Source organism: Nerophis ophidion, linkage group LG11, assembly GCF_033978795.1.
Source record: "Nerophis ophidion isolate RoL-2023_Sa linkage group LG11, RoL_Noph_v1.0, whole genome shotgun sequence".
In the NCBI taxonomy this organism is placed as follows: Eukaryota; Metazoa; Chordata; class Actinopteri; order Syngnathiformes; family Syngnathidae; genus Nerophis; species Nerophis ophidion.
In genome coordinates, this window is record NC_084621.1 from 50,897,534 (window position 1) to 50,922,027 (window position 24,494).

Below are 24,494 nucleotides of genomic sequence, written 5' to 3' on the forward strand. Positions count from 1 at the left end.
ATATATATATATATATATATATATATATATATATATGTATGTATAGCTGGAATAAAGGGACCCTTGTACGGTATTCAAATGTTTTGATGGATATTCTGATTTATCAAGGTCATTGTATTCCCAGTGCATTCAATTGATTGCAACTAGACTGTTCTGTTTGTCTTTGAAGACGTTTTGTGTCGTGTTTTATCATTTTCCTGCCTTTTACTTCATTTTGATGTCTGCATTTGGCCCTACGGGCTGTTTTCTTCAGTTCTTTACTCCTCAGCGAGGGGCGAACACTAAGGCACACCTGCAATTGATTTAAACCTGTGAGTATTTAAGCTCGTCACTGACAGCTTGGCCTTGCCGGTTATTGTCTCCTGTACCTCTCACGTTCATGCGCCTGCTTCACCTCGCCAGTCCTGGTACGTTGTCTCTCCTTAGTCCTGTAATCCCTAACCTATTTGTGTTTGCTTCCTAGCCTCCCTGAGGTAAAGAGGATTCTATGTTGGACTTTTTGCTGTGCTCAGTGCGCCCTGGCCGTTTCCCCTGCTGACCACTGGGGAACATGTTTATGTCTGTTATTCATGGTGTGCGCTTCTGCCCCATCGCCTTAAGTTACACCCTTTAGACTAATTAAATGTTTCCCTTTTTGTAATTCAAACTTGCCTCACGTCTCTGCATCTTGGGGTCAACACCTTGATCGAGATCATATCTCATCAAAGCAGGCGTTATCCATTCATGCTCATAGACTTAGATTGGTCAAATTTAGTGTGATCTTACTAACTGCGCTACTGTAGATCTGACCAAGCTAAGTCTCTAAATGCAATCTAAGTGCCAGTAGAATACCCTGAGTACAGTTGTAGTACACATAAAAATTAGATTCATCCATATCTGACTAGTTTGCCCCCTTTCAGATTTCACTTTTGTTTTTACATCGTTCTTTTTTTCTTTTGGATTTTATCAAGTTATTGGGCCACTTGCTTGTTCTTTGAATTTTAATGAAAAGTCACCACGCATGTTCTTCTTAAAATGCTAAGAGAGAGTCCAAGAATCAACGATTGACAACATTTCTGGTTTTGTTCAACCTACCTGTGCAGGAAAGGAGTTAAGGAAGTCGACAAGCTGGAAGCCAGACTCCTGGATGGCCACGACAGCCATTCGGATGATCATGTGCAAAGATTTCTGGGATTCCTTCAGTAGGGCATTGAGCCAAACCTCAACATTTCCTTCTGCTGTGACTGGATGACTCAATTCCATAGTTTCACCCTCCCGAGATGATACAGCCAAGATGCGGTCATACATCTGCAGGTGATTTATTGAAGATTTATTTATAATCAGGCAGTGTGAGATAATACTACTTTAATGATGTTTAAATAAAATTAGATTTGATTTGATGTAGTGACCACTATTTTTGTATCTTAGAATTCCTCTTCTGTTGTTTGCCAATCAGCCCAATCTTTGAGCCACCTTTTTTGAGCAGCTATATGCATACTTGCCAACCTTGAGACCTCCGAATTCAGGAGGCGGGGGGTGTATATATTTTCAAGTGTATCCGTTCGGTCACCGTGTTCAATGGAGAAGTCTGATATACAAAATTTGCAGGCAGCATACCCCTTCCCCTTTGAGCTGTCCTGGATGAACTGAAATTATCTTTTTCCAATCATTTTGGAACTTGCAAGTGTACTTCTTCTTCTTACTCATTGTCGCCATGTCTCTTCTTCGTTCTACTGCTTCGTCTCTGTTATGTTTTTGGACATTACTACTTGCCTTAGATTTGATGCAATGCATGATGGAAATCCGGATGTTGTGTGTCAGTTTAATAACGTGCCGGCTGGAAAAAACACACGCTCAGAAATAACTCCATGCCTGCCTACTTAATGAGTAATAGATAAATCTATGGATAACGGAGGCATTTATAATAATCTCCTTTTCAGGTGAGAGAGGAAGCTAAAGGCAGTGCCTTTAAGGCACGCCGCCAATATTGTTGTCTGGGTGGAAGTCGGGAGAAATTCGGGAGAATGATTGGCAACACAAAATTGGCCCTAGTGTGTGAATGTGAGTGTGAATGTTGTCTGTCTATCTGTGTTGGCCCTGCGATGAGGTGGCGACTTGTCCAGGGTGTACCCCGCCTTCCGCCCGATTGTAGCTGAGATAGGCGCCAGTGCCCCCCGTGACCCCAAAAGGGAATAAGCGGTAGAAAATGGATGGATGGATGGATGGTTGCCCCGGGAGATTTTCGGGAGGGGCACTGAAATTCGGGAGTCTACCAAGAAAATCAGGAGGGTTTGCAAGTATGGCTCTATGTGTTGTAGCTGCATCTTTTTAGGTCACTGGTGTGTGTGAGACAGCAAGAAAAGCTCTGACTCAAGAAGTTGTTTGCCGCAATATGATAATTTCCATGTATACGTCTCTTGACCCTAAATATCGTCTTTTTCTGACTTTCGTCCATAGAAAAATCTTATATCCGGGTCAAAGTGTTATTTTTAGTATTACCATGTTCACCTTGTCATGGAATTGGACGGTTTTAATGTTGTCAAAAACATTGAGAAGGTGGGCTTGGATGGTGTGGGAGTCTGATGCCTGGCCCAAAATCTCAAGCAATGCAGGATCAGAGACAAAGAAAAACCGAGGAAACAGCAGTCGCTTCTTCTCCAAATAGCTGTCACAGCACAATGAAACACATAATACAAACATTTACAGTACATGTTTGACATCCTAATATCGTCTGAAGGTGCGTTTGAACATTCTTCTTACCCAGTCAGCGATTTCTGGCAGATCTCAAGTTGCTCAAGCAGGTGAGGAAGCAATTGTCCCATTGTCTCATCTCCAACACATGACTGGATTACGTTTGGCATATCACGGGCTCTTGTCATGATCTTCACCCAGGTTTTGTCAATGTTGGAGAAACGCTTTGCTTCCTAAACATTAAATATATTATTTCATTACTGTACATAATGAATCAATACAATGAAAATAATATTTTTGATATTTTGTGAACAAAATATACACGTGTATGCCCAATAATTATACCTAACACGTCAATTAGAGTATATTCACATGTACCTCTGTGCTTATTTGATATATTATATTGTAATCTCGCAGGCATGTATAGAATAAACTGAAACCAATCCTAGTAGCCTTGATAACTTAGTGACAAGACTTTAGAGAGTCATTAGCAGCTTTAATTTACATGAATGTCAGTTACTCTACAGGTTTGTTGTGTATGTATATATATACCTTGGGTAGCTGTTTGGCAATGTCTCCCCCCACAAATACTGCCTCCAGGTAGATCCAAAGGTTCTGAACAGTCATCCAGTTTTCTATGATATCACTGGTGTTGGATAGATTCAGAACCCATTTCTGAATCTGAGCTTTAAATGGAGTGTTGTACCTGGGGAGGAGACAACATCATGCTGGTTTTATACCACACAGTATTCATCATCGGAATGAAGCAAAACACGATCCGAAGCTTTTCGGATTTGGCATCATCCATATTATTGATGCCATCCATAGTGACAGACCTGTTGCTCATAAGAGATCCTAGAGTCACGAGACTGTCCTCCATGCTGGAAATGATCTCTGATGTGCTGTCTCCTCGTAGTAAGAGTTCCCCACGGCCTTTGAAGTTGCCAAATGTAAAAGATTTGTTGTCCCACTCCGCAATCACTTGCTTAAGCTTTTGCTCAATATCCCGCTCTTTCACAGCACTGATGCAAATATCCTGCAACAGACAACCCAATGAACCAGTGAAATCACTGTGTAGCATTTGACATGAAATCCTGCCATACATAGAGCTTGATTTTATGATCTCCATTTATTTGTCCTTCTCAACATGTGACTATTTCCCAGACATCCACACAGTCACAAGGAAATTGTGACCTATCCAAACAAACATTTAGACTATTTATTCACATGGCTGACACATCAAGACAGACGTTCCATTTCATAGTAGCTTTACCAAAACCTAATTTACACTCACCTTGCTGTTATACAAAAGCTGGCCTCCTATCTTGGCCCTGCTATCCTAGACCATATAATAAATCCTTACCTCGATCTCCTCTTTGTACTTGAGAAGAGGAGCCTCCATAATGCTGCGCAGCTTGAAGGTATCAGTCTCAACCTCAAAGGTGTGTCGTGTCACCTGCTCACATAACCAGACAGATATTGTCACCATTTGCAAATCGAATGTGAATACTGCATTATATGTTTGCACCGACCTCAGTAATTCTCTTCCAGTGGCGCATCATCATTGCTTTGTTGGCCATTAGCTCCAAAATAGGACAGCACTCACTGAATTCCTCAATTATTTTCTTCAGCTCCAGAAAGGCTTGCCATTCCTTTAGAGCTCGAGGTAGCTTGCGACATCTGCAGTTTAAAATGAAGACAGACTAAAGTATGATATTTGCAGGGTGTGTTTTTCTGTGTAGGAATACTAATTCTTCAAATATATATTTTTTTTTAATTTATTCGCTGAATACATGAATAGACCCTCAAACAGCACATATTGTGGCGTAAGTGTTTATGAGAGTGGATGACAATAATGGGTACTCCATCCATCCATCCAACCATCTTCTTCCGCTTATCCGAGGTCGGGTCGCGGGGGCAGCAGCCTAAGCAGGGAAGCCCAGACTTCCCTCTCCCCAACCCGGAGATGGCACTCCACCCTTTTTCGGGCGAGAACCATGGACTCGGACTTGGAGGTGCTGATTCTCATTCCGGTCGCTTCACACTGGGCTGCGAAACGATCCAGTGAGAGCTGAAGATCCTGGCCAGATGAAGCCATCAGGACCACATCATCCGCAAAAAGCAGAGACCTAATCCCGCGGTCACCAAACCGGAACCTCTCAATGCCTTGACTGCGCCTACAAATTCTGTCCATAAAAGTTATGAACAGAATCGGTGACATAGGACAGCCTTGGCGGAGTCTAACCATCACTGGAAATGTGCTCGACTTACTGCCGGCAATGCGGACCAAGCTCTGGTCCGCACACTTATATTTATGCTCAGAATTATGAATCATGGGTACTTTAACTTTAACATTTCAATCCTTCAATATATTCATGCACTGTATAATTTCATAAAGCAGAAAAAAAATAAATGTCTTTGATTTCAGTTTATGAGGTTATCATTTCAAAGTAATCACGTCGATCACGTGAATAAATACGGCACAGTAAATTACGTCTTTCACCTTGTTTGAAAGTCCAGTAGATCATTATTGATTTTTTCAATGTGCAAGTCAGCCCAGAGGATGTCATTGTACCCGTTGACTGTTTCGATGACATTGCTGTAGAGGCCATACAACTTCTGCAGTAGAGACAGCTGCTTTCTAATTTCTAAGAGCTGAGGATGCTGGGTAACAGGAAGTCCAAACAGCTCCTCACCACCTGTGTAGGTGATGTACTTTCTGAACAAGTTATCAAATCGATTCTGAAAAGGGGATGAAAAAAAAGACTTACTTTAGCAATCATTGACTATTTGCTTTATGGAAAATGGAACCCATCTTACTTGGTACATGACAAGTCTATCACTGGCATCCTGAGGAGCTAATCCTGCCACCATTGGACCATCCTGGAGTGAGAGGGAACAAAGTCTAAGATGAGTTTCAGTATCTTCAGCAAATTACATTTTAATATGCTCAATAATATCCAGTCATATTTGGTTAAATACTTTCACCTTATCATAATCCATGTAAAACTGTTGACAGTCTTCCACGAAGACCTGCATGTTGGTGAATAGTTCTCCTTTGAATTTCGGCTGAAGGGCAATCAGTTCATTCTGCACCTCTGTGCTCCGGGACAACAGCTTCTCCCACGTGTAACGCATTGTGTCTACCTTGTCTGCTTCTTCTTTCGCCACTGAGAGCTCATACTTATGAAGCATGGCATAAGACTCCTGTAAGACAGAGAGAAGAGGAATTTTATAATTAATACAGAATGATAGTACCATTTGAAATATTGGGTGAACCTATACATACTGTAATTTTCGGACAATTCAATTCAATTCAAATCCAGATTCAAACAAGGTTATTATTCACACAAGGGGCAAGTTGTATTTCAGGTTTTCATGGATCATATAGCCTACACATGGCCCACAACGAATAGTCAATAAATACATAGACAATACAGCACATGTCAGAGAACAACATGGAGCTTACAAAGGATAATAATATAAAAGCTTGTGACAACCTTCTGTATAAGTACAGATAAGCTGCAACAATATTGCTTCAATAATTAAAAGAAAAAAGAAAAAAAAAAACAATATAAATAAGATAAAATTAAATAAAAAATAAACAAAACCCTATGAAGGATTTAAGAGTTTGAGTGCAAAGGGTACAAATGAAAAAAACGATTTGTTTTACACGTAGCAAGGGCATAACAGCACCCTAAAGGCAACTAAGAGAATTAACCTGCAAAGAAATGGTTCAGAGAGCCTAAAATGCTCTCTTCTTTTCGGTAGATCTACTGGTTGCAGAAGAAACTTAAGTACATTGCTTTTACTTAAGAGCAGGATGGCTGTTTCTGTCTTTGCTTGAAAGACAGTTAAACAAACAAATAAAGGAAAAGAGCAAAAGGCTCTCAACAAATGCTTAGTAAAAAACGACAAGAGTGTAACAGCCCTGACAGAGAAACAATTTAGATTTCTGGGATGATGAATTCTCCGTTGTCCTCGCTTCACTATAAAATCTGTGTTCACATTAAATTTGAGCTATTCGTCTAAAAAGGTCCCTATTTGTCAGGTATTTGTATGCTAAAAGCATGTTTTTTTTGTTATGTATGATGCACTCAGTAGGAATTCCATTTGTATGTCTGAAATAAATACTCAAATCTTTGGTTTTGGATACATTCAAATCGGAAAAGTTACACACACACCAGGAGATAAAATCAGTCAGGGCTGTCTCATGCCTTGATTCTGAAACCATAGAGAAGGAACAGCAGTGAAGTGTCATCAGGGAGTTAAATCAAATAGCTGTCTTCCTGCCTGCTCCAGCATTCATCAGTATATGTCATAAAAAGTAAGGGTGAAAGGACACATCCATGGGGTGTACCCGTGGAGATGCATACAGAGTCAGAGGGACGAGGGACAACCATTAACAGAGTTTCTTTGCTTTTTGCCAGTTAAAAGTCTAAAATCCATAACACAAGCTGGTGAGACAATTCTAATTTAGACACAAGCCTCTCTATTAAGAGATGTGGCAGCACTGTATTAAATGCTGAAGAAAAATCAGCAAATAAAAGCCTGGCATGGACTTGCAGCTTCTTTAAGTGTTTGTAGAAGTGGTTGAGTATAAAAAGCTTTGCGTCATCTACACCTCTCCCTGCTTGATAGGAAAATTATAGTGGATAAAGTCCCTTTATTAAAGACATGACCAGGCCTTTAACAATTTTCTTATAGATTTTCAGTATATATATGTTAATGCAACTGGCCTGAAATTACTGCGTTGTTTAGATTTAGATATTTTTGGGATGGGAATCACGGTCAAAGATTTCCACATGCCAGGAATCTGGTTACAGTCCAATGAGATTAGGAATATATGATGGAGGGCAATGCAAAGTTTGGTCAGCACAATATTGGAGTGTGCAGCCACAAAAAAGGTCTGGACCAGGGGCCTTCCTTATATTGACCCTTTTTAAAAGATCTCTATCATGCTCCTGCTCAATAATAAGGTTTAGATCAGAAGCGAGAGACTCTCTGAGGAGGGAATTATTATCAGAATATTCATTCATTTCAAAGCGAGTATAAAAACTATTAAATGCATTTGGGAGGTCCGACATATCTATTCCCTCAATTGTAATAGAATTCCTGTCACTCCCACTATTTCTCTGAGAGATGAGGGTCATTGCTTTTTTTCCCGTTCTAAGCTCCCTGAAGATTCCACTGGTATAGTTGTGCCCCACTTTATCCCTATAAACTATTTTAGGTTTCTTCTCCTTGCTCCTTACCACTCTGTTAATGTATTTTCTTTCCTGGATGCTCCCTTTGTAAAATATGTGTTTCTTTATGTCTGTGACACGTTTTAGTTCATTTGTGTAAAATGATTTGTTGTTGGGAAATATAGTAAATTCCTTACAGGGAATATAACAGTCCACACAAAAAGATATACAGGCAGCAAAAAAGGTCATCTCAATTCAGTTAAATCCCCACATGAACTATAAAATACCCAATCTGTCAAATCTCAGAATGCTTGTAGAGTGGCAATGCTTTCTTCTGTCCAACATCTTAATTTTTTTTTAATGTATGCACATCCTTCTTGCAGATGGGTTTGAAGATTGCTGTCAGCAGGACACTGCTATGATGAGATGTGCCACAGGGAAGCATGGACAGGGACCTGAAGGCACCAGGCAATGAGCCATTACACACGTTAATTGTGGCATTTTTTAGGGTTGTTGCACGGGTGAAATATTGATCAAGTCTTCGGAGTCCTATGTACCTGACACTGATTAAAAGCGCCCAAGAATACATTTAGGTGTGTCATTTGAGATAGCATCCCGTCTACTGGTTACCTTTGCGATCAACTGGGTGGCTGCAGGGATGCTGGCCTTCGGGAGTACGTAAACAAGGGTGAAAACAATCCTGGGGAAACTTCCTTGGCAGGTAAAAGGGCTAAAGTGAAATGGATAAAAGTTCAAGATCGGCTGTGCATACTTCCTCCTGAACTGTGCCCTGTTATTACAGTACCTCTCATTGATGTAAAAACATACTGCGCCTCCGCAGGTTTTGTTTGTTTTAAGAGGCGACCGGTCCATCCGAAAAGGGTACCGAAAGTTGGTGATGTGTAGATATTTTTTGCAGTCAGAGGCTTTCAGCCACTTCTCGGTAAAGGCCAACAACCAAGTGTCTCTAAAATCATGTTTACATCTTGCGTAAGCTTCTCATTTGTCTATTTTATTATTATGATAATTTGTCCAGCGGCCCGGGTGGGGGAAATGGGAAATCCTTTATTTTTATTTTTTATTTTTTTCTTTGTCATGAAAAAGGGACGTTTTTGTCATGATTTTTTTATTTATTTATATTTTTTTGAATAAAAATTAATAAAAAAATATTCTGTGGCCCGGTACCAATCTAGCCCTGAGGTTGGGGACCACTGCATTAGATTATTTACATTTCGTTATTTACAATCTGGGGTGATGGGATGTGATTGGAGGAGGATTAGTAAAGGGTTGAAGTTGCCTGGAGGTGTTGTGGTGAATGTACAGTAGGTGGCAGTATTGTCATGTTTAAGAGTGTCACATGCTGTTTACGGCAGACGAACTGCCTTACGGTAGAGTGGTAGACGTAAACGTGACTGCTGTTGCTGTGTGTTGTTACTGCGCTGGGAGGACTTAATGAAACTGCCTAACAATCAACCCACATAAGAAAACAAGAACTCGCCCTCGATCGTTCTACAGTTATAACGTCATTGAGCAGACACGCTCTCAGACACGTCATTCAGATCCTCATAGAGCTAGAGGGGGCGTGGCCTCGAGCTCCGCCTGAATTTCGGGAGATTTTCGGGAGAAAATTTGTCCCGGGAGGTTTTCAGGAGAGGCGCTGAATTTCGGGAGTCTCCCGGAAAATCCAGGAGGGTTGGCAAGTATGCTTGGGTTTGTCTGGTGTTTTTCAGCCTCGTTTTCCCTTTCATTTTTGTCACGATGCATGTGGCCTATGAGCTTTTGTCATCTTTTTAAAGGCACAGCAGACTGGTCTCTCAGGACCCATTAGGGGTGGTGAACTTCCGTTTTGTGCAGCGGCTGTTACCTTTTTCAATGGTCAGGTCAATCACCTTTGGCTTTGGCATTGGGGTTGGATCGTGTGGACAAGACCAAGGAGTTGGTCATTGACTTCAAGAAGAGAATGAGCTCATCAAGATCCAGGGCCAGGAGGTGGCACTAGTAGGGCAGTACAAGTACCTGGGAGTCCACTTGAACAGCAGACTGGACCGGAAGGGCAACAGCAAAGCTGCATACAAGAAGAGCATGAGCAGACTATTTTTCCTGAGGAAGCTTAGGTCCTTTAATATGTGCAGGAAGCTGTTGGAGATCTTTTATCAGTCTGTTGTGGTCAGTGCCCTGTACTTTGCAGTGTTTTGTTGGGGGAGCAGCACCAGCAAAAGGGTCTTAAACCAAATTGACAAATTGATCCAGAAAGCCAGCCAAACTATTTGCACGCATTTAGAGGCGTTTTTGTCAGTGAGGGACAGGAGGACATTGGACAGACTGCTCACCATCATGGACATTCCTGCCCGCCCACCCACTCCACTAGACAATTGAGGGACAGCGGAGCTCATACTCTAACAGACTCCTTGAGCTCCATTCCCACCGTGTTCGATTCAAGAATTCCTTAATTCCACACTCAATCCAGCTGTATAATCACTCGCCATACAGCAATAGACGTCTATTTCCTGACCGCTTCTATGCTAGCTACCTCTCTTTATTTATAATGTATATTTTCTGCTAGATCTATTCTTTATTTTATGCTGCCCTTTTTACTGCATCTGTTACGATTGTACATCATCATCACACCTAAATAAGAAAAATTCAACCTTTTGTGTGAAACATTCAGACATCACTGAAATGAAACTGAAATCACCTCTTTGGTTGCACGTGCATAGATTTATGACTGCAGTATATTTGTCTCCTTTACCTCAATGGGGCCAACTTGAAAGTCAATGGCTATTTGGGTCTCTCTGATCTCCTTCAATGCTGCCATAGCAATGCGGATGTCATCTAGGTCTTTGATCTGACGGTTCAGTTTCTTTCCCGCTTCATCCACAAAAGCAAAGATCTGCTCCATCTCGGAACGATTTTTCCTGTTACAGTACAGCCCGTAGTCCACCATCCAGTTTTTTGTTTCAGCTGTGAGAGACATCTTCAGATCCTCTGGTCCAAAAGAAAACAAAACAGGTTAAATTGTTCAGAGTAAAACTGTAACATTTTAATCCAACCTGTAAATAGAGCCAATGATCCAACAGTGATACACTCCGGCTCTGAATTTATTTGCAGCTGCAAGTCTCGATAGTAGACAATCCGGCTTTCAAACTCTGACAACAATGGACAACCATGGAGGAACCTAAGAAGAACAAATCATTGCCTTAATACACTGTTGCTTGGAAGCACTTTACCTACCATTGAATAAAGTAACAGAACTTGTCGCTCAATACGATTCAACCATACGTTTGCATTGTGTCACCACGGTCCTTTCTCCAAATATGATGGTAGTCACTGAAACGCTCTAGAGATTGCATCACTTCCTACACAACCATGTAAATAAATAAAACATTAAAAATTATATAAAGATAAAATACATCATGTGATACAGAACTAAGATTACCTTTCTGGTGGAGAGAGCAGATGTGCCTAGAACAGAAACCAGCTTGACAATATCCTTGTTCTCTGAAATATTCTTGTAATAGTTTCTGGCTTGGAAGGGAATGGATTGACTTGCCAATGCTGAAATATCAGAGGTGCTGCCATCTAGAAGTTATGGAGTATAAAAGCAAATTGTATTTTCACTTGCATACAAAACACTCTAACTTGGATTGTTTCCCTGGATTTGAGACTCTTCCAAAGGACAGTGCAGCAAGGACACAACAAACTCCCTTCTTGTCACTCATGGACACACACCTGTTGTTGTTGAGTTTGGACTGACTAGCGACTGCAAGAACACTAAGGTCGCGGAATAGAGACACGCTGGAGGCTTACACACACACATGCATCCAAAAAAAACATACACCACACACACATACCCCACCTCCTCATCCCACGCCTTCGACGCTTGAATCCCTTAGGGGTGATGGACAGCTGGGTAGCGCTTGAATGGCAGAAGCCTGCCTCCGTAGCCCCCACCCCCACCTTTGTGTTGCAAGTCTTGAGTAGTATGTTGTAATATGTTTATGTGCTTTACTATGGAGTTTTTTTCCCACTCCAGACTGGGAACCCTTAGGAGTCCTGTCTGGGATATATTTTTTTTTTACTCATCCTCCCCCAGCGTCTACCTTTTCCCATCTTTTACGGGGCGCCTTGTGGCAACCCATCAGCGTTCTTGTTCTGTAACTCTGTACACTGTTTGTTTGCCTAATCTTGAACGGGTTTGTGCTGAAAACAAAGTTTTGTTGTATTTGTGCAATGACCATAAAAACCATACCATACCGTAAAATTGTGATTATTGAAATTTACTGAACATTTAGGAGTGATTATTTTCTTTGGTTGGCCATTGGGACAGTTTTAATTTGACAATTACAGTGCTGACAAATATTTGTAATAGTTTAATTTCTTGTGCAGTACCTGTCAGACTTCTGTAAGTTGTTGTTCCATCTTCAGATTCACTTTCTGAACTGTCTGGTTTCAAAGCAGCTATCCGCCTTTCATTCATTTCTCTCTGCAAAAAACGATCAATCAATCAATAAAGATTTATATGTATAGCATTTTACAACATTGGTGTCTAATGTGCTTTACACGACAAACAGGTAGCAACAGTTTGGAAATAAAATTTAAAAACCAAAAAAACCCATATCGTTACAGTTAAAAAACTCAAATCTAAAAACACTTCAGGTAATATGTGTTGGAAACAGTTTGAACAAGTATGTTTTTATTTGAGAATTAAGAGCTTTTAGCTCCGTGATTGCTGGCATCTTAGGAGATTCAGCATCAAACAAAGTTGAGAACTCCACCCGTATTTCAGCAACCTTTTTAACTACAGTTGACCTTGTCAAGGGAAATTTCTCCAGAAATTGAACCTTACTCAGTTCAAAATGTGTAACGCACTATACATTCACTGTCCACTTAAATTGACTCAGAACACAACAGGTAATATTGAAAAGGCGAGATAATTGGAGTACTAACATAATTGTGATTTGCGTGTTGGCAAGTATGGTGGCTGACCTGGGGCTGCATGAGTGCAAATCACCAAATCCTGCTATCCTTGCAATCAGCAAACCATTCCAAGAAGTACACTAAAAGCCTGATTTTTTAAGATCCAAATAGCACGCACTAAACAGTGAGTACTATTTGTTGGCATGTTGCAGGTAATTTACTAAGACTCTATGTGCTATTGATAACTAGAGAAAAAGTGGTGCAGACGGCCCTGTTTAATGAGGCTTTTGCGTGTTCGACCGGCTATGCCCAAGGAGACACTCATTTCCCTCCAAATACATGACATCTATGCTGTTTGGTTATGATGCGGAATATGCAGCACACACCACAGGGTGCACCCCGCCTTCCGCCCGATTGCAGCTGAGATAGGCTCCAGCTTCCCCCGTGACACCAAAAGGGACAAGCAGTAGAAATTGGATGAATGGATACTGTGGAAGTGTGATCTTTACAGCACAAACTAGTTCAAGCACACCAAAGATACATTTCTGAAGGCGCCAGTGTTGGGATGGTTAATCAGGAATTATCCAGAAATCCATGGAAGAATACAATAAAATGCATGTTTTCTCATGTAGGCATATAAAATAATAATAATATACTAATAATAGTATTTTTCAATGGGATAGATACTTCTAATAATGATATACTAATAACAATAGTATCCAATTAATAATACTGATATTAACTAACGCCAAAAACAAAACCACCAGCAGATACCTAAAACAAATCAGTTGAAATAGTTTTAGTCTTTGTAGTGCGACCGACTACTCGCTCACAGCCATTTGTGCGTAACTGTGCCAGTTTTCACGCACATTTCAAATGCCAAATACAGATGCAAAACACTTTCAGTCTTGATTAATTACATTGCGAGCATAAATTATTATATTTGCATCTCGGACGGCGTCGCTCGGGTGATCGAGCGGCTGTGCCAACAACTTGAGGGTTCCAGGTTCAATCGCAGCTTCACGTCCATTGGGCAAGACACTTCACCCTTGCTCCTGATGGGTCGTGGTTAGCGCTTTGCATGGCAGCGCTCGACATCAGTGTGTGAATGAATGGGTGAATGCGGAAGTAGCGTCAAAGCCCTTTGAGTACCTTGAAGGTAGAAAAGCACTAATCTATTTACTCCTTCTCCCAGTATTACAAGCATTATGATTATCAGCGTATATTCTGCATAAACATGAAAACAGGATTGCGCTCCCTATTTGGCAAATTAATTTTTTGTGCACAAGCTTAGTAGATCAGCTTTGCGTGCGCGTTCAAGATTGCACGAGTTTAATACTCGCAGACTTTTTGAAGCTCAGGCTCTTACTGTTCCAAAGTGTACACGTACCTTGGTTTAATTTCTATGAATTGTCCCATGAAAAGATACAAAATAAAATGTTTTCTGAATTGTGACCGATGCGAATTATGAGATAATGAATATGAACAATTTTTTGTGCAGTAGTTTAATATACATATATATAGAGAGAGAGAGAGAGAGAGAGAAAGAGAGGGAGAGAGAAAGAGAGAGAGAGAGAGAGAGAGAGAGAGAGAGAGAGAGAGAGAGAGAGAGAGAGAGAGAGAGAGAGAGAGAGACAAAGAGACAAAGAGACAAAGAGAGAGAGAGATTTGGCCACCCCTCCAAATTATCAGAAACCGGTGTACTAATCACTTGGCCCAGCCACAGGTGTATAAAATCAAGCACTTAGGCATGGAGACTGTTTCTACAAACATTTGTGAAAGAATGGGCCGCTCTCAGGAGCTCAGTGATTTCCAGCGTGGAACTGTGCAACCTGTGCAACAAATCCAGTCCTGAAATGTCCTCGCTCCTAAATATTCCAAAGTCAACTGTCAGCTTTATTATAAGAAAAGGGAAGAGTTTAAGAACAACAGCAACTCAGCCACCAAGTGGTCGGCCACGTAAACTGACAGAGAGGGGTCAGCGGATGCTGAAGTGCAAAGAATTTCTGCAGTCTGTTGCTACAGAGGTCCAAACTTAATGTGACCTTCCAATTAGCCCACATACAGTACGCAGAGAGCTTCATGGAATGGGTTTCCATGGCCGAACAGCTGTATCTAAGCCCTAAGCCATACATCAGCAAATCCAATGCAAAGTGTCGGCTGCAGTGGTGTAAAGCACGTCGTCACCGGACTTTAGAGCAGTGATGAATCACACTTTTCCATCTGCCAATCTGATAGACGAGTCTGAGTTTGGAGATTGCCAAGAGAACGGACTGCATTGTGTCGAGTGTGAAATTTGTTGGAGGACAAATAATGGTGTGGGGTTGTTTTTCAGGAGTTGGGCTTGGCCCCTTAGTTCCAGTGAAAGGAACTTTGAATGCTCCGGGATACCAAAACATTTTGGACAATTCCATGCACCCAACCTTGTGGGAACAGTTTGGAGCGGGCCCCTTCCTCTTCCAACATGACTGTGCACCAGTGCACAAAGCAAGGTCCATAAAGACATGAAGTTGAATGGCCTGCACAGAATTCTGACCTGAACCTGATAGAACACCTTTGGGATGAATTCAAACGGAGACTGAAAGCCAGGCCTTCTTGACCAACTTTAGTGTGTGACCTCACCAATGCGCTTTTGGAAGTATGGTATAAAAAATTCCTATGAACATACTCCGCAACCTTGTGGACAGCCTTCCCAGAAGAGTTGAAGCTGTAATAGATGCAAAAGGTGGACCGACATCATATTGAACCCTATGGGTTAGGAATGGGATGGCACTTCAAGTTAATATGTGAGTCAAGACAGGTGGCCAAATACTTTTGGCAATATAGTGTATATATATATGTATATATATATACATATATATATATATATTAGGGCTGCGAATCTTTGGGTGTCCCACGATTCGATTAAATTTTAATCCTTGGGGTCGCGATTCGATTATATATATCGATTTTTTTCGATTCAACGCGATTCTCGATTCAAAAACGCTATTTTTCCGATTCAAAACGATTCTCTATTCATTCAATACATAGGATTCCAACAGGATCTACCCCAGTCGGCTGACATGCTAGCAGAGTAGTAAAACATTTTTGAAAAAGCTTTTATGATTATAAAGGACAATGTTTTATCAACTGATTGCAATAATGTAAATTTGTTTTAACTATTAAATGAACCCAAAAAAATGACTTTTTTTATCTTTGGGAAAACATTGGACACAGTGTGTTGTCAAGCTTATGAGATGTGTTGCAAGTGTAAGCCACTGTGACACTGTTGTTCTTTTTTTATATTTTTTAAAAATGTCTAATGATAATGTCAATGAGGGACTTTTAATCACTGCTATGCTGAAATTATAACTAATATTGATACTGTTGTTGATAATATTCAGTTTTGTTTCACTACTTTTGGTTTGTTCTGTGTTGTGTTCGTGTCTCCTCTCAATTGCTCTGTTTATTGCAGTTCTGAGTGTTGCTGGGTCAGGTTTGGTTTTGGAATTGGATTGCATTGTTATGGTATTGCTGTGTAGTGGTTTGTTGGATTGATTAAAAAAAAAAAAAAAAAATGTTTTTTTTTTTTTTATTAGAATCGATTCTGAATCGCACAATGTATTCAAATTGATTTTTTCCCACATCCCTAATATATATATATATATATATGTATTAGAGATGCGCGGATAGGCAATTATATCATCCGCAACCGCATCACCAAAGTCGTCATCCACCCGCCGTTCACCCGATCCAACATTTTATCAGAACCGCAACCGCCCGCCACCCGCCCGTTGAAATACATCAGAGGTCGAACACCTTTACCACTCAAAGAGCTATTTAAACCCGTTTCACAGAGTAATGAAGACAATTGGAGCCGCTAACGTTCTCGCGAATATCAAATGGTGTTCGTCCTGATGACAAGATTAAGGGCGTGCTGTGAAGCCATTGCCTTTGACACCTTCAACAACATGTACAAACCGATTGTTATTTCAGTAACATGTTGTCTGCAGTTTCCGCAATCACATGCACAAGATTTAAAGGCATACTGGGTGATACAGAGTACACTGATGGTTGTGATATAAACAATTTTAACACTCTTACTAAAATGTGCCACACTGTGAAGCCACACCAAACAAAAATGACAAACACATTTCGGGAGAACATCCTCACGGTAACACAACATAAACGCAACACAACAAATACCCAGAATCCTTTGCATCCGTGACAAATCCTGAATATATTTTACGCCCCCGCGCCCCAACCCCGCCCACCTTACCGACGCACAGGGGGTGTGGGGGGTGGCGGGGTTTGCTGCTAGCGGGGTGTATAAAATAGTCAGGAATTATCATGGATGTAAAGGATTCTGGGTATTTGTTGTGTTGCGTTTATGTTGTGTTACTGGGAGGATGTTCTCCCGAAATGTGTTTGTCATTCTTGTTTGGTGTGGCTTCACAGCGTGGCGCATATTACTAAGAGTGTCAAAATTGTTTATATCACAACCATTAGTGTACTCTGTGTCACCCAGTATGCCTTGCAGTCGTGTGCGTGTTGCTGGACTGTCAAGCAGATCGTACATGCTATGGAAGGCGACAAAACCAATGGCTTGATAGCACGCCCTGATACATTCTAACTGGGTGACTGCCGGCAGTTATTCTAGAGAATGTTTGCGTCTCCTATTGTCTTCATCGCTTTGTTACACGGGTCCTAAATGGCTCTTTGAATGGTAGACGATACCAATCCCTTAAACATGTATATCAAATATTTCCGAATGGTTCAACCGCCACCCGCCCGAATCTAATTAAAATCTATTTTTTCGTCATGTCACCCGCCCGACCCGCGGTTTATCCGCGAACTCCGCGGATGAGACCGCAAACCGCGCATCTCTAATATGTATTCTAATTAAATGTTAAGTTGAGGTTTAACTGCATGTTCAACATTGGAGATGGTGTTATTGCTTTAGCAGGGTTTGAAATGTGGACTACTGCATTATTTGCCCAGGTTTTATGAAGACATTATTCATCAAGATCACATTGTGTTTGACTTCACCCTTGTATAAACCTTTTTGAGGTAACTTGCCTCGTACCTTATCTAAAACACACCTTTGAGATCCTTTCGTTTCTCCACTGGCCAACGCCCTTGCTGACACTGACCACAAAGTCCCCGGCCCTGTTCAATGCCTGCTGCACATCCTCAAGACTGGGAATGACTGCGATGTTTGGAATGGAGAGGGTCACACTGACTCTGAAGATTGCCTGCTGTCCGTTGCTCCTCCCACGTCTTTGTGAGTCATAGTCACCTATAGAAGAAAAGAAAAGAGTGTCATGCCGATGGAATTTGACGCAATTGACGTGTCCGATAAAAAATGTAAGCTCTCAGGCAATTCTCCTGGACTTCTACAAGTCATGCAGAGGTTCTCAATTATAGCTATAAAGAGCAGCACTTGCATTGATCACTAATATAATACAGGGAATTATTAAAAGCAGCAAAGTGGTAGATCAAGCCCACCCATGAAATGTGGAAGCGGGGAGATCTGGATGCGCTTGCGCAACATCTCCAAGGTGTTGCGTGTCAGTTTGAGCAAAGCATCTATGTTGCGTTGGTTGAAATATGACAGAAGCTCCCGTGCTTCCTCCTCCATTACTTCCAACAGGTCCTTCTTCTTCTTCCGTCTCACCAGAGGAGAATATGCGCCAACACTAGCAGGAAGGAGTAAGGTGTTTCTGGAGAAGAGGCGGTTTTCTGAGAGGCCGTCCTTATTCCCTGAGAAACAAGAACACCTTGATTGTAACACCTTAACATAGCTGCATTGAAGACTAACTAACCTAAAATCTTCAAACTACCTTCAGAACATCCAATGTTCCGGGCCACATAAACCCAACTAATGACCAAAGGTGACTTAGGGCATCAACCTGATACACAAATGTGTGCTATGTGAACCATTGCATTACCAATGTCCCTAGGTTTAAGCAGGTATGCTCAAAGATTCTATAGCAGTGGTTCTTAACCTGGGTTTGATCGAATCCTAGGGGTTCGGCGAGTCGGCCTCAGCGGTTCTGTGGAGGTCAAAACACACCCGACTCATCCTGTAAATACCAACGTCTCCCTATCGGTGTATTACGGATACGGCAACAGCTGACTGGTTTGCAGGTGTGTAAGGTGTGTTGGTTTTGCTGTATGAACAAGGTGATGTTCATACACCGTTCATTTTCTGCACCAGTACAAAAACATGGTAACACTTTAGTACGGGGAACATATTCACCATTAATTAGTTGCTTATTAACATGCAAATTAGTAACATATTGGCTCTTAACTAGTCATTATTAATACCTTATTTGGCATGGCCCTAGTATAACCCTAACCCTAACCAAATAACTCTAAATTAAGTCTTTATTACTTAGAATATGTTCCCTTAGTGTCGAAATAACTCTAAATTAAGTCTTTCTTACTTGAAATATGTTACTCATACTAAAGTGTTACCAAAAACATAACTTTGTCTTGAATTTGAAACTAAAAAATATTTTATTATTCACTAAAGAACGGTTCGGTGAATGCGCATATGAAACTAGTGGGGTTCGGTACCTCCAACAAGGTTAAGAACCACTGTTGTATAGTCATACACACTTTTTTAAAGTTAAAGTTAAAGTACCCATGATTGTCACAGACACACTCGGTGTGGCGAAATTATTCTCTGCATTTGACCCATCACCCTTGATCACCTCCCTGGGTAACCGCGGTAGCCGCGCCCGGGAATCACTTTTGGTGAATGCTGAGTGCCAAGCAAGGATGTTATGGGTCCCATTTTTATAGTCTTTCTGTATGACTCAGCTGGGGTTTGAACTCACAACCTACTGATCTCAAGGCAGACACTCTAACCACTAGGCCAGTGGTTCGCAAATGGGGCTACGCGTACCCCTGGGGGTACTTGAAGGTATGCTGAGGGGTACGTGAGATTTTTTTAAAATATTCTAAAAATAGCAAAAATTCAAAAATCCTTTATAAATATATTTATTGAATAATACTTTAACAAAATATGAATGTAAGTTCATAAACTGTGAAAAGAAATGCAACAATGCAATATTCGGTGTTGACAGCTAAATTTTTTGTGGACATGTTCCATAAATATTGATGTTAAAAATTTATTTTTTTGTGAATAAATGTTTGGAATTAAGTTCATGAATCCAGATGGATCTCTATTACAATCCCCAAAGAGGGCACTTTAATCTTGATTTATAATTGAATCACTTGTTTATTTTTCAACAAGTTTTTAGTTATATTTATATATTTTTTTCCAAATAGTTCAAGAAAGACCACTACAAATGAGTAATATGTTGCACTGTTATACAATTTAATAAATCAGAAACTGATGACATAGTGCTGTATTTTACTTCTTTATTTTTTTTTTCAACCAAAAACGCTTTGCTCTGATTAGGGGGTACTTAAATTAAAAAAAATGTTCACAGGGGGTACATCACTGAAAAAAGGTTGAGAACCACTGCGCTAGGCAATGAAGTGAAGTGTGAAATTAGTTATATATTTATATAGCGCTTTTCTCCAGTGACTCAAAGCGCTTTACATCCATCCCATCCATCCATTTTCTACCGCTTATTCCCTTTTGGGGTCGCGGGGGGCGCTGGCGCCTATCTCAGCTACAATCGGGCAGAAGGCGGGGTACACCCTGGACAAGTCGCCACCTCATCGCAGGGCCAAAGTGAAACCCAATATCTAAGTTACAAACCCTGTTTCCATATGAGTTGGGCAATTGTGTTAGATGTAAATATAAACGGAATACAATGATTTGCAAATCCTTTTCAAACCATATTCAATTGAATGCACTACAAAGACAAGATATTTGATGTTCGAACTAATAAACTTTTGTTTTTTGTTTTTTTGCAAATAATAATTAACTTGGAATTTCATGGCTGCAACACGCGCCAAAGTAGTTGGGAAAGGGCATGTTCACCACTGTGTTACATCACCTTTTCTTTTAACAACATTCAATAAACGTTTGGGAACTGAGGAAACTAATTGTTGAAGTTTTGAAAGTGGAATTCTTTCCCATTCTTGTTTTATGTAGAGCTTCAGTCGTTCAACAGTCCGGGGTCTACTCTATCATATTTTACGCTTAATAATGCGCCACACATTTACAAAGGGAGACAGGTCTGGACTGTAAGCGGGCCAGGAAAGTACCCACACTTTTTTACTACGAAGCCACGCTGTTGTAACATGAGGCTTGGTATTTTCTTGCTGAAATAAGCAGTGGTGTCCATGATAATGTTGCTTGGATGACAACATATGTTGCTCCAAAACCTGTATGTACCATTCAGCATTAATGGTAGCTTCACAGATGTGTAAGTTACCCATGCCTTGGCCACTAATCCACCCCCACACCATCACTGATGCTGACTTTTGAATTTTGCGCCTATATTAATCCGGATGGTTATTTTCCTCTTTGTTCCGGAGGACACCATGTCCACATTTTTCAAATAAAATTTGAAATGTGGACTCGTCAGACAACAGAACACTTTTCCACTTTGCATCAGGCCATCTTAGATGAGCTCGGGCCCAGCGAAGCCGGCGTCTTTTCTGGGTGTTGTTGTTTGTCTTTGCATAATAGAGTTTTAACTTGCACTTACAGACGTAGCGACGAACTGTAGTTACTGACAGTGGTTTTATGAAGTGTTCCTGAGCCCATGTAGTGATATCCTTTACACAGTGATGTCGGTTTTTGATGCAGTACCGCCTGAGGGATCAAAGGTCCGTAATATCATCGCTTACGTGTAGTGATTTCGCCAGATTCTCTGAACCTTTTGATGATTTTATGGAAAGTAGATGGTAAAATCCCTAAATTCCTTGCAATAGCTCGTTGAGAATTGTTGTTCTAAAACTGTTCGACAATTTGCTTACAAAGTGGTGACCCTCGCCTCATCCTTGTTTGTGAATTACTTAGCATTTCATGGAAGCTGCTTTTATACCCAATCATGGCACCCACCTGTTCCCAATTAGCCTGCACACCTGTGGGATGTTCCAAATAAGTGTTTGATGAGCATTCCTCAACTTTATCAGTATTTATTGCCACCTTTCTTAACTTCTTTTTCATGTGTTGCTGGCTTTAAATTCTAAAGTTAATAATTATTTGCACAAAAAAAAAGTTTATCAGTTTGAACATCAAATATGTTGTCTTTGTAGCATATTCAACTGTATATGGGTTGAAAATGATTTGCAAATCATTATATTCTGTTTACATTTACATCCAACACAATTTTCCAACTCATATGGAAACGGGGTTTGTACATTTAAACCAGTGTGGGTGGCACTGGGAGCAGGTGGGTAAAGTGTCTTGCCAAGGGACACAACGGCAGTGACTAGGATGGTGGAATCAGGGATCGAACCTGGAACCCTTACATTACTGGAACGACCACTCTACCAACCGAGCTATACCGCCCCTATGTGTAATACGAAAAGTCATCACTTACTAGCAGTAAAAAAAAAACATTTCCATAACGCAAGCATGTTTAGTCATTTGGTAAGTAAGTAAGTAAGTAAACATACTTTCACAGATAAAATCACAAAGCGCTATACAAAACATAGGTGCAGTAAAACAACAATTCAATTAAAACATCAGTGGCAACATCATAAAAATGATACAAAGTGGATTAAAAATTATAGTTAAAAGGTGCATTAACTAAAAGCTTTACTAAAAAGAGAAGTTTTCAAATGTTTCTTAGAAATTATCAATACTGTCAAGATCACGGAAGGACCGGTGCAAATTGTTCCAGAGTCTGGGAGCTATAGTCAGGAATGCCAGGTCTCTATGGGTTTTAAAACAAATTTTTGGGATCTTTAGAAGACCAATAATAGCATAAAAATTGTCACGGCGCAGACTTGAACCTGCTTTTACCCGGCTGCTGGGTCTGCAAGAACCTTCGGTACATAACAAGAATTACGCAATAATCCTTCCAAATTGTTTGGCTGTTGGAGATAATTCCCATCTGCTTGAGCTTTTTGATTTTTAACCTCTGCTAACGTGTAGACATTGTGGTTGAAATCATAAAAAAATCAGTAGGCCTCTTGATTTGATGGTATGGTATTGTGTTATTTGTTTTGCACAAGTTGCATTAATTATAAAGGGACCTGTGATGATTTCCTTTATAAAAATATTGATTATGAACAAGGACTATTTATAATATTTCATTGAAAGTGTTACATGTTTACCACTCTTCATGACCGCTAATTATGTTACATTAAATATTCAAATAACAATTGGAGCATTAGATTGCCCACACTACTCATCTTCTCCTTGGGGTCAAGACAATCCCTGTCTACTGTAGCTGTGTAGACTTTTGTGAAGTTTGGCATCATGTCAAATTTTACTATTTTGATGTGTACCGCAAACTGTTCCCCTCCATGATGGCACAACTTGGCCAGAATTGTGACTTTCTGTTATGAGCAAGGCCAGTCCCTGGCATTAACGCTCTTGTTTTTTTAGACCCACAAAGATTAGGGGGGCAACCGATCACTTCAGTAGCTGATCATCAACGTGGTCGTCATGCTCTGTTCTACTTTGATTGACTGAGTTACCTCATGAATAAACTTTTACTTTGTTTCTGCTAAACATGTTCTATGTCTTTTGTAATAGTTTAAGTTTGACAAAAAGCCCATATATACAATTGTTAATTTAGCATCCATTTGAACTCTGTCATCGTGACCAATTTCTGACCGTATTTCTAAAACGACTGTTCTATTTAGATGTAGATTATAGCCAAACCTTTTCCGAAAATATATGTCAAAATAATATTAGTTGTTTTATATTTTTGTCCAATTATTGTGTGTCGTTTACTTTTTCAATTAATAGCAGTTTTGAATTGGCTTTATTATGGTAGGAGATATCAAACCCTTATTTTTCTCCTTGGACCTATCAGCCTATTTGGACATTCCCCCAATTTTGCTATAAAGACCCAGGGGTTTTGTCATTTGGGGTTCTTGGCCTCATTCAATCCAACGTGTGTCAGTGACGTGTGTCCACAACAACCATGAGAGCCTCTCTAAGTATATGTCTTTGTTAGAGATGTCCGATAATATTGGACTGCCGATATTATCTGCCGATAAATGCTTTAAAATGTAACTTCGGAAAATATCGGTATGGGTTTCAAAATTATCGGTATCGGTTTAAAAAAGTAACATTTTTTACTTTTTTAAACGCTGCTGAGTACACGGACGTAGGGAGAAGTACAGAGCACCAATAAACCTTAAAGGCACTGCCTTTGCGTGCCGGCCCAGTCACATAATAGCTAAAGCTTTTCACACACAAGTGAATGCAAGCCATACAGGTCACACTGAGGGTGGCCATATGAACAACTTTAACAATGTGTGAACCCACACCAAACAAGAATGACAAACATCCGCACCGTAACACAACATAAACACAACAGAACAAATAACCAGAACCCCTTGCAGCACTAACTCTTGCAGGACACTACAATATACACCCCCGCTACCTCCTAGCCCCCCATCTCAACCCCGCCCCCACCCACCTCAACCTCCTCTTGCTCTCTCAGGGAGAGCATGTCCCAAATTCCAAGCTGCTGTTTTGAGGCATGTTAAAAAAATTAATGCACTTTGTGACTTCAGTAATAAATATAGTAGTGCCATGTTGGCTTTTTTTTCCATAACTTGAGTTGATTTATTTTGGAAAACCTTGTTACATAGTTTAATGCATTCAGCAGGGCATCACAACAAAAT

At 40.5% G+C, this 24,494-nt stretch overlaps 1 protein-coding gene across 1 annotated transcript in view; it reads right to left on the reverse strand.

Annotated features, from left to right (window-relative positions):
* Window positions 1-24,494, reverse strand: part of dnah5 (dynein, axonemal, heavy chain 5) — a 240,506-nt gene that overhangs the window by 182,721 nt on the left and 33,291 nt on the right. Inside the window, exons 23-39 of the mRNA XM_061914766.1 lie at window positions 18,261-18,515; window positions 17,855-18,051; window positions 12,246-12,339; window positions 11,293-11,435; window positions 11,136-11,212; window positions 10,907-11,031; window positions 10,606-10,841; window positions 5,659-5,877; window positions 5,491-5,553; window positions 5,174-5,412; window positions 4,203-4,350; window positions 4,034-4,126; window positions 3,507-3,706; window positions 3,223-3,376; window positions 2,740-2,903; window positions 2,488-2,644; window positions 1,075-1,287 (exon numbers count right to left, since the gene is read on the reverse strand). Coding sequence (XP_061770750.1) covers window positions 1,075-1,287; window positions 2,488-2,644; window positions 2,740-2,903; window positions 3,223-3,376; window positions 3,507-3,706; window positions 4,034-4,126; window positions 4,203-4,350; window positions 5,174-5,412; window positions 5,491-5,553; window positions 5,659-5,877; window positions 10,606-10,841; window positions 10,907-11,031; window positions 11,136-11,212; window positions 11,293-11,435; window positions 12,246-12,339; window positions 17,855-18,051; window positions 18,261-18,515 — 2,777 coding nt within the window. The remainder of the gene's footprint in view (window positions 1-1,074; window positions 1,288-2,487; window positions 2,645-2,739; window positions 2,904-3,222; window positions 3,377-3,506; window positions 3,707-4,033; window positions 4,127-4,202; window positions 4,351-5,173; window positions 5,413-5,490; window positions 5,554-5,658; window positions 5,878-10,605; window positions 10,842-10,906; window positions 11,032-11,135; window positions 11,213-11,292; window positions 11,436-12,245; window positions 12,340-17,854; window positions 18,052-18,260; window positions 18,516-24,494) is intronic.